The 10,984-nt window shown below is 37.8% G+C and overlaps 1 protein-coding gene across 1 annotated transcript in view; it reads left to right on the top strand.

Moving 5' to 3' along the window:
• The window catches only part of slc12a4 (solute carrier family 12 member 4), a 33,187-nt gene extending 22,387 nt beyond the window's left edge, over positions 1-10,800 (top strand). Inside the window, exons 14-24 of the mRNA XM_028435379.1 lie at positions 13-111; positions 754-873; positions 1,008-1,112; positions 2,084-2,252; positions 3,581-3,776; positions 4,965-5,134; positions 5,398-5,529; positions 5,613-5,720; positions 6,789-6,976; positions 7,070-7,203; positions 9,502-10,800. Of these exons, the coding sequence (XP_028291180.1) occupies positions 13-111; positions 754-873; positions 1,008-1,112; positions 2,084-2,252; positions 3,581-3,776; positions 4,965-5,134; positions 5,398-5,529; positions 5,613-5,720; positions 6,789-6,976; positions 7,070-7,203; positions 9,502-9,593 (1,513 nt within the window). The 3' untranslated portion in view covers positions 9,594-10,800. The remainder of the gene's footprint in view (positions 1-12; positions 112-753; positions 874-1,007; positions 1,113-2,083; positions 2,253-3,580; positions 3,777-4,964; positions 5,135-5,397; positions 5,530-5,612; positions 5,721-6,788; positions 6,977-7,069; positions 7,204-9,501) is intronic.
• Positions 10,801-10,984: the final 184 nt, after the last annotated feature.

A 10,984-nucleotide genomic window follows, 5' to 3' on the forward strand; every position in this document is an offset into this window, starting at 1 on the left:
TTTATTTTTCAGGTTCTTCTTAATGTGCTACCTTTTTGTAAACTTAGCTTGTGCGGTTCAGACCCTCTTACGGACACCAAACTGGAGACCAAGGTTCAGATATTACCATTGGTGAGTAAGTAACCACTGGTAAAGAAGCTGATAAATATTATGTATCTTTTTTCCCCCATTAATTTATATAGTTTTTGTATTATTATTATTATTATTATTATTATTATTATTATTATTATTATTATTATTATTATTATTATTATTATTATTATTATTATTATTTTATTTACAGAGCAATAACATTTAGAACAACAACAAGAACAGAAGGGACAACACATCTCATGACAGAACTATAAAATGCAATAACATAAAAACATCATTGCTCTCACACAAAAGTTCTTGATAAATGTATTTTTCAGATTTGAGTGTTATATAATTTTAGGCCTAAAAGTTTTATTGCCATCTGTACTAATTTTCCTCAAATACTGTATGTCAAATTGTATATCTTTCATGAACCATTTTGTAGTCAAGGTCTTCTTACATGCCACTAACAACACTCTTAACAGGTATATTTATGAGTCTTTGCACATTTATTATGTTCTAATTCAAAGAGGTACATAATGTACATTATGTATGTTACATACATTATCAAAGCTGTTTTATCTATCCCCTATATGAGGAAATTATAAAAGGAACTTACCTTTTGGTTGCCCCTATTTATACAAGTTAATACCTAAATAAATGTATGTGTCACACTCACAGGGCTCTGTCATTCCTTGGCATGAGTATGTGCCTAGCTTTAATGTTCATCTCCTCCTGGTACTATGCCATTGTGGCCATGGTCATTGCTGGGATGATCTACAAGTACATCGAGTACCAAGGGTATGTTTTCAGCCAAATCGGCAGCAGTGGTTGTCTTTTGTCTCATTTGGAAATGTGAGGATCTGGGTATTCCATTGAACAATAGTGCATTATTTTGGTATTGACTTATCTCATTCACTCCTAAACCCAACCAGAGCTGAGAAGGAGTGGGGAGACGGTATCAGAGGACTGTCCCTCAGTGCTGCACGCTACGCCCTACTACGACTCGAAGTTGGACCTCCACACACTAAGAACTGGAGGTAACTATATAATCACAGGTGATGCCTATAGTGAACCCTCATGCAACATATTTTGGATTTAGACATTTTATTCTGAAATTCTGTCATTTAGCTGTTGAGTAATCACAGGCTTTAATGTTAAATATTGATCACATAAGTGATTTTTAACTACTGTGAGAGACTTGTTTTGCCATGCTGTCCTACTTATTCAGGTTTCTTCCCTTGTCTCTATTATTATTATTATTATTATTATTATTATTATTATTATTATTATTATTATTATTATTATTTTATTTATTTATTTTTTAATTTTTTTTATTATTATTATTATTATTATTATTATTATTATTATTATTATTATTATTAGTAGTAGTAGTAGTAGTATTAGTATTAGTATTCTTCTTCTTCTTCTTCTTCTTCTTCTTCTTCTTCTTCTTCTTCTTCTTCTTCTTCTTCTTCTTATCTCTGGCTAGGTGTGGGTACACGTTTTGTTAATATTACTATAGATTAAACAATTCAATAGAGAAATTAGATTTTTATTTGTGTCAATTGTGGGGAGGTATATGCTGGATAACAATTGAGAAATGGAGTGTCAATATCCTTATAATGAGTCAGGGAACCTTTATTATTTGAATAATGTGAGTCTGTAATAGCTTCAGTAAGATGCTCCATAGTGAGATATTAATTGAAGAATCCACAAGGATCACAATTAATATTTAAATATCACGATCATAATTTGATGCCTTCACTAAAACATATAATTGTCTTTATTTAAACCAGATATTATCAGTCATGCCATGTTTGAGACCAAAGTTCTGCCGAAATCAAGCTGATGATTTATGGAAAATTGTGGTTTAGTTGTCAAATTTTAATATTCGACTATCTGAGAAGATCACACACCACCATTGTATCTCTTGACTTATTAATCTGCTTCATACGAACAACTTGTATCAATACACTTCAATTCTCTGTGGTTTTTTTTTGCTTTTCAGACCACAGTTGTTGGTGTTGCTGAAGCTGGATGAGGACCTCCATGTGAAATATCCCAGACTGCTAACGTTTGCCTCTCAACTGAAAGCAGGAAAGGGTTTGACTATTGTGGGCTCAGTCATTCAGGGAAACTTCCTTGATGGTTATGGAGAACTGCAAGCAGCGGAACAGGCACGTCCTACAGTAGGGTTACTGTACACTGTTTGTAACAGCATAAAAATATCTTTATTTTCATTACAACTCTCATGTTTCAATACGTCTGCCAAGGAGGTAATATTTTCACCTGTGTTTGTTAGCTTGTTAGCATGACTACGGCAAAAGCACTTTGACTAAATATTAACCAAAGACAGATAATACACCATGGACTATTCCATCTATTTGGATCAGTATCTCTCATCGTTGGTAAAATAAAAAGAAAATAAAAATCATATCCCAGTTTACTATTGAATGATCTTTATGAAATTTGACTTAGTTACTGTATGTCGGATTGAATCTTCAATTACCCACCACTGCATTTTTTTGAAAAAAAATGGGGTGCCCACACATTTAGACCTACTGTATTGTTATTAATGGGGATATATAAGTTTATTCCAAACCTTTAAAGTGTTAATGTTCATGGATCATAATCAGAATCATTAATCCAGATAACTGCCAACATTTGGCAAGGAAGATATTTGGCGCTTGGCAGAATTATGCTCTCGCTCAGTGTTCTGGTTTAAATCTTGCTTTTAAATTGATCCACAGTTTTCTTTTTTTTCTGGCACTTTAAAGCTGATATCCAGAGTTTCTGAGAAATCTATGTTCATGTATCATTCTTTTGAAATTCATAAAAATACCTAACTAGTCTTTTACTATGGTCTACTGCCAGTGAACATTCATATACATTCATGGATATAAGTCCCGCCTTCGTCCTATAGACCCCTATACAAATGGAAACGATCGCCATGTGCGCCCAGCCAATAGGCTTCAACTTCCTGTTTTTGAGACTGTCAATCAAAGTGTTTGCAGTTGCGTCACAAACACAGCAAACAGGTAAATATGATTTTGGCTGTTACCTGACCCATAGACATATATCAATGCGACCCAATGCAACCTTGTTATGTTCCACAATGCGCATGCAGAAAAGTAGAGGCGTGGCTTCTTATTGATTTGGGAGGAAGTGAGACTGTTTAGGGCGGGACATCAAGACGTTTCTCAGAAACTCTGTATAACAGCTTTAAGAAAAGTTATTGCCAAGCATTTCAATCTCCCCTGAAGAGGTATAATCCAGAGGAAGGTCAAAAACACAATCCATGGTTATATTAGAACTCCACCAAGAAATGCAGTTGACCACACCCCAACTTCCTGTCACTAGGCAGGAAGCACATTGGATGATTTTTTTCACAATCTTTCTCTCTCTGTCAGATTTCACTGATGGAAAATAGTGTGTTCAGTGTTAATTATGAGGAATAAAAGATAATATAATCTAAAGAACAAGTCATCAATTCTTTTTTTTCCAGGCGGTCAAAAACATGATGGAAATTGAGCGGGTTAAGGGTTTCTGCCAAGTTGTGGTGTCATCAAAGGTGCGAGAGGGCATCGTCCATTTAATCCAGTCCTGTGGTCTCGGTGGAATGCAACACAACACTGTGGTGATGGGCTGGCCCTATGGATGGAGACAAAGCGAGGACCCAAGAGCCTGGAAGACCTTTATCAGTAAGGATTGAGATGTTACACTCTGTTTTGGTTTGATTCTCAATCAAACTAAGTAACATTCATTTGTTTTTAAAAATCCACTACAGAAAATTATGGTTGAAGGCAACCTACTGTGATTGAAAGGATCAATGTTTTTCAAATGGGGGTATGTGATGGTAGTACAGGGGGTACTTGAGATTTAACAAATAAAGTGTCAGTCTTGGTCCCACTTCAGGCGTGATATGACCAGAAATGATAAAAACTATAGAAATAAATCTATTCAGGAGCCACTAAATCAGTGTTTTTCAACCTTGAAGTCGGGATCCCATGTGGGGTCACATGGAAATTAAATGGAGTCGCCTGAAATTTCTGAATTTTTTTTAAATTTTTTAAATTATTATTATTATTATTATTATTATTATTATTATTATTATTATTATTATTATTATTATTATTATTATTATTATTATTATTATTCTAAAGAAAACAACACACAATCTTAAACAACTGTATTTCACTTTGTGAAATAAAAATGTAGTTCAACTAATGCAGTAAACGTGATCAAAATCTAGTTCTAGAAAAAAACTGTCTTTGGGGTCACCAGAAATTATTGTTATCAAAATGGGGTCATGATCCAAAAAAGCCTGGGAACCACTGCACTAAATACTGTTTCTTTCCACTTATTTACACAATTAGGTTCTTTAAAATGTGTTTTATCACGAGTTCATTCCATCATTATGCTCTATAGTTGTTTTTAAATAGTTTTCTAAGCTAAATGTTGACAAAGAGGGTAGTGGAAAGGATTGTGAGGCTAAATGCTGGAGTACAAAAAAAAAAAAAAAAACACTGACAAAGCTGGCATGTTTCCATTTGTTGACTCTATATTCAGCAATGCTGATAAACTACAGATATGTTTTTATGTTCTAACTAGGAAAATGTCCTGATAAGCTATTTGCGTGTAAATACACTCTGGCTTAATTTTCAATAGGACTTTAGTGAAAGTCAACACACACACACACACACACACACACGCACACACACACACACACACACACACACACACACACACACACACACACACACACACACACACACACACACACACACACACACACACACACACACAGCTCAGCTGGTGTACTCAGAGCCAACTGTACTGCACCTAATCTATGTAAATTCATCAGCCAGCGTGTTGTCGTCTCCACCCAGACACAGTCCGCTGCACCACAGCTGCCCACCTCGCTCTGATGGTGCCCAAAAACGTGTCCTTCTACCCAAGCAACCATGAGCGCTTCACAGATGGTAACATCGACGTGTGGTGGATTGTTCACGATGGAGGGATGCTGATGCTGCTGCCTTTCCTACTTAAACAGCATAAAGTGAGAAGACATTGCTCACTGAACATGTTTAAAAATATATATTCACACTAAAATACTGGAAACAGTATTATTTCATTATTATAATAATGTTTTATTTCGTATGGGAAATAATCAATTCATGTTCAATCTTTGTTCCATCTTATGTCTTTTTTGTTGGCTTTTCTCTTTGAAATAAGATCCATTCATCGCGTTAAAATGAGACTTTAATTTGAAGTGATCATAATCAGTCCCATGAAATCAGTGCGTGTCATCTGTGCTTTTAGGTGTGGAGAAAATGCAATTTGCGTATCTTCACTGTTGCCCAGATGGATGATAACAGTATTCAGATGAAGAAGGATCTCGCCACATTCCTTTATCAGCTGAGAATAGAAGCTGAGGTGGAAGTGGTGGAGATGGTAAGAAGATATTTGATAATCAAACGCCAGCTTTGGGGGAAAACTCTGTCCTACAGTCTGTTACATACTTGGTGTTGTTTCAGGATGACAGTGACATCTCTGCATACACATATGAACGGACATTGATGATGGAGCAGAGGTCCCAGATGTTGAGGCAGATGAGGCTGTCCAGTGCAGAGAGACAAAGAGAAGTATGTGGGTTCACCCCATTTTTTTTTAAATTTAACAAATAAAGAAGTTAGGAACCAAGCAACGGCAACAAAAACACAATTATTCAACACTGACAATCGACAGCTGATGATGGAGGATGGATAAATGTCTATTTATTATGGCTTGTTTGTCCAAGTATTCAATCCTCACAGTGTTTTTGTAATATTGTTATTTATAGTTCTGGTCCACCTTGCACTCAATATATGTAGAAGGATTTTATTCATATTCATATTTTAAGACACTGTAATACATGTTTAGGGTAAGACATGACTCATACCAAATCAAACAGTAAATATGATAGAAGTGTTGAGAGATTTTTTTTTTTAAACCAGCCTCTATGGTCATGGAAATACTGTCCACATAGATTTAGATTTAGTGCATGAAACAGTAAAAATAAGTAAAAAACCAGAACAAATAACATTTGAGAATAGTTTAAAAAAAAAAAAAAAAGTATTATAGATTTAAAACAAATCCATGTATTTTATTGCTTGATTATGACCATCACCAACCCTCTGGAAGGGTAAGAAAAACGTTATTAGTGGGAAATATATAAAAAAAGAGGGTAGTGTTACAACTTGGTGAGGGGCAAAGGAACAGGGAAGAGGGAGTTAGGGTGGGACAATAACAGAAGTGATTGACAATAAGCTATTTGGGGTGTACTGAAAGTAGAATGTGATGCTATAACCAAATATTTAATTATCTATTCATGTAGGGCCATTCTGGCTTGATAGAGTCATATGCAACTGCCAGCAATCATAGTATTTTAGATCATTTAGAGCAAATATTAGCCCTGATGATTTACAGCACAAGTTCATTGAGATTTTTGTGTGATATGTATCTCCTCCCATAGTCCTGTCATGAATTTCAACCAAAAACTCTTATGGATTCCCTTAAATCATACTGGTTTTAACATATTTTTAATAATCATTTGGTGTGAATGTGTTTCACGCAATAATGTGGAGACAGATATCCTGTCACTGTATATCTTAATAGAAGAAGATTGAGAAGTTTGTTACATACTGTGAGCAATGTTTTTATTACATTTCCAGGCCCAGCTGGTAAAAGACAGACATTCCTTGGTGAGAATGGGAAGTATCTACTCAGATGAGGAGGAGGAAATAGTGGACATCCCTGCGGAGAAGGTTCACATGACGTGGACCAGAGAGAAGTGTGAGGCCGAGAAGAAGATCAGAAGGAAAGCACCTGAGAACTTCAGAGAGCTCATGAGCCTCAAACCGTGAGTTTGAATCTGAACCTTTAGCTTGTCTGCTTTTTCAAGGAGAAAGAACTTATAGTTGCATGTCACACACTTTTCTTTGGTGCGTTCTAGAGACCAGTCCAACGTGCGCAGAATGCACACGGCCGTGAAGCTGAATGAGGTAATAGTCAATAAGTCACATGATGCACGATTAGTGCTGCTCAACATGCCGGGACCGCCCCGAAACAACGACGGAGACGAGAACTGTATCCTTTGCTGTTTGCTGCTGTTTAACTCTCATATTATTCTCAAATATTATTAACACATTTAACCCTTGGGGTTAATCTGACCCCAGGGATTTTTGCCTCCAGAAAAAGTTTTTTCAGATTTTCCGATTTCAAATTTTGTTGACCAAGTTTTTGACTCAGACACTTTGTTTATTCGTTGAATACATAAATTAGACCTTAATAATGAAAATTAATTTATCTTGAATTTTAATCCAAATCTTCTCAAATTTAGTGACAACATTAATGACCACAAGAATGAACCCTATTGGTTGTGGTGATGATACGACCTTTGACCGTTCCTGCAGCGCCACCATCAGGTCAAACTTTCAGTTTTAGAGTACTGTATCTTGAAAATCTTTCATCCAATTTTTTTCTAAATTGGTGTGCACAGCTTGGGGTCAAATTGACCCTAGAGGAACACCAATGTGTGCAATATGTGTTTAGCATGTTGAAAAAATAAAACTAAACCCCAAAACCAACTTTTTTTTCTGCTGAATACAAATGTATTTGGATATGAAGTAGTGCTGTTTATTGATCCTGGTCCAACTCTCAACATTTTAGTCAAAACATTTCAATTTCTTATATTAAGTCATAAAATGTCAGTGACTTCCCTCTATGGGTTGAAACCAGGCTATTACAATTGATTTTTGCTATTGAAAATGTGAAGTTTTGGGACCATCTCGTGTCACAAACAAGTACTGTTAGCCCCGCCCCTTTTATAATTTTTTTTTTCTTTTTTCTTTTTCTTTTTCTCTTTTTACCATCACCAGCCCTCCCTAAGGAAGGGTACGAATTCTTTTATTATAGGAGGATGTAAAAAGGGAGAGCAGTGTTACACCTAAGTGGAGGGGGAGGGGGAAGGGGAGGGGAAAGGGAGCAGGGAGGAGAGACTCAAGGCAGGAAATAGAAAAGGTGGGGAAGAATAGACTGTTTTACGGTGAGGGTGAGATGTGAGGTTGTAGAATAAATTGTGTTTATTACGTTGTGTAATCCAGCCAGTATGGTGACAAGTGTGAAGCTGCGCTATAATGGTGGTGGCTGTGAACTGGGGGAATGAGTGAGTGGTAGTACCTAAAGCAGGTATTTGGGATGAACGTGTCTAAAGTTAAGCCCAGTATGAGTTTTATCCCACATCCCAAGGCGTGCCAGTGCATCGTATACCAGTATATGTGCAAAAAACAAAAAAAAAACAAACCCCAACTGCAAACCCAGGAACTGCCCTGGGCCCGCAGATGCAACCAGGCCAGCAGAAAGAGCAGGGGCCAGGGAGCCCCAGGCAACCCCCTCGCGGCCGAGCAACCCCCCAGATGCCCCCAAGATCCCAGGCTGAGAGGCAGCCACCGCCCCCCACAAACACAACCGAGGAAGCCCCAAGCAGCCGAGCACCCAGCGCATCCCCCCACCGACCCCAACCCCCAACTCCAAGGCCCCCCGCCAGCATCCAGCCCCCCCCACCCACCAACACCCAAGCACCCAACCCCCCGAGGGAAGGGCCCAGAGAGCCCCCCGCCCGAGACCCCAGCAGAGGAGCCAAGGCCCCCGCCCAGCAGACGGCCAGAGCCGCGCGGAACGGGCAGCCGGCGGGCGCCCGCCAATGGGACCAGAGCCAGCAGGGTCCGGACCCCAGGCCAGAAGGACCCGGAACGGAAGCAGCACAGAGAGCAGCGCCCCCAGGGACGACAACCACGCCCATAGTCGCCGAGGGCACCAAGGGGATGCTGCAAGCTGCCCCGCCGGCCCCCAGGCGCACCAACCAGGCACCTCAGAGCGCGCCAGATCGCCTTTCCTTGAGTCCGCCCGCGCGATGCGCCCCAGACAGCCCCCCACCAAAGGGCTTAGCCCCTTTTATAAAAATTAGCACCTGTGGGCTCTACAATCTGTTGTGAGTAGGTGAAATTGAGAAAAGAGTGAATAGAGGTATAATGAGTAATGAGTAGCTAGTTAGCATAGCATAGATTGTTCATTGGAGATTGTATAATATAGACTGGGGCGTGTCTTATCTGCTCCAAAAGCCACGCCCATAATCAAGGCATATTATCAGGAAATTCCCTCCTAGTGGCAGGTCAGGAGAAAGCAGGGGTTTAGTAACCCTTTAATGGATGGTACCCATCAAATTAGGAAAAGTCATACAATATGAAGTCAACCATTAGTTTTTGAATGATAAAACATTAAAAGGGGTCAAATTGACCCCAAGGATAATAGGAAGGTTAAGTAACTCACTGTAGAATGAGTGAGGCTGAATGTCTTCCACTTTCTTTTCCTCACCTTGCACCTCAGATATGGAGTTTCTGGAGGTTTTGACTGAGGGACTGGAGCGCGTACTGCTGGTGAGAGGCGGGGGCCGGGAGGTTATCACCATCTATTCCTGAGCTGCTGCTGAAAAGCTGCTTCACTGAGAGCAGCCCATCACTTTCTAACCTTCAACAGAAAGCAGCACTTTCTTTTCCACACTTTCCACAGTTCTGAGTAGAAACACCAGTTGACACTTCGTTGTTGAACTTTTGGGTACAAAAGAAGCTCACTCTATTCTTGTAGAATACCACAGCAGCATTACAATGTAGCTATCCATCATTTGATGCAAATGGATGCTAATTAGAATATAAATGTATTTTAGAGAAAATTTGAAATTAAATTATCTTTATTTATAGGCTATTAAACGCTTTAATGGTTCTTTTGTTTCTGTTCGACAAAACATTTTTTAGTGCAGATTTTTTTATTATTATGTGAGAAACAGTTTTTCTAATGAGATTATTGATGAATTTGGAAGCACACTTTTATTTATTTATTTATTTTTCCTATACATTTCAAAACCAATGTGCAAACTAAATGGGATGATAAGGAACACACAGAGTTGGTTGGTGAACTCTTTTAGAAATATACATGTTGTTAAGGAAGTAAAATGTCTGTTTATGGCTTTGAAACTGTTACACTAAAGTTAGTACCTGTGTCAAAAAACAAATTTGACACTTCAGAAATCATCTGAGGATCTCACAGTTTTTTTTTTTTTTTTTGGCAAATGTATGTATTGTATATTGCATGCACAGTTTGAATGTCCTCCCTGGACTCATGTATTATTAGTGTAAAATGGAAAACTAGAATTGTCTTTCTGGCATATTTTCAAACACTGTACTCAGTCAGAATGTAGTTTTTAGATTGGTTAAAGACTGAGTTTTGTAAAAAAAAAAGAAAGTGATTCTGCACAGTATGTCTGATCATCACCATTAAAACCATCTTCTCTTTCATTGACTAACTGCTTATCAAAAACTAACTGTTTATTATGAGATATAAAAGTCTATTTTGTTTTTTTCATCTCAAACGTAGAGAGAGAAGGTTGATTTGTATGTGCCATAGTTACCTTTAGTTTCTTTCAATGAAACATGTATCTCATCAGACATCAGAGAGGACGAGTCAGTTTCCTAACGTACACGTAGGCAGCCTTATGTTGGGAAGCAGAAGTGATTCCAAAAATACATTGAGAACTTTGCAACTTATTCTACAAAAATGCACAACATCTTTTGTAAACTTTTGCACTTCTTATTAGGCTGTAAGAACAATAAAGAAAACGACTGTTTTAAATGTTGTTTGTAATTCGTTTTAGTCACATTATTTTTATATACTGTATATACTGTATATATCTGTCTTTGAAATTAACACGTTAAACTTACTTTATATGTGATGCGCCACTGGATATATTCCATATAACACACTATTTCTGCAAAATAAAATAAAAAAAAACAAATTCCACTTCAGTTATTGAAAA

The sequence above is a fragment of the Gouania willdenowi genome, chromosome 3, assembly GCF_900634775.1.
Source record: "Gouania willdenowi chromosome 3, fGouWil2.1, whole genome shotgun sequence".
Taxonomy (NCBI): Eukaryota; Metazoa; Chordata; class Actinopteri; order Blenniiformes; family Gobiesocidae; genus Gouania; species Gouania willdenowi.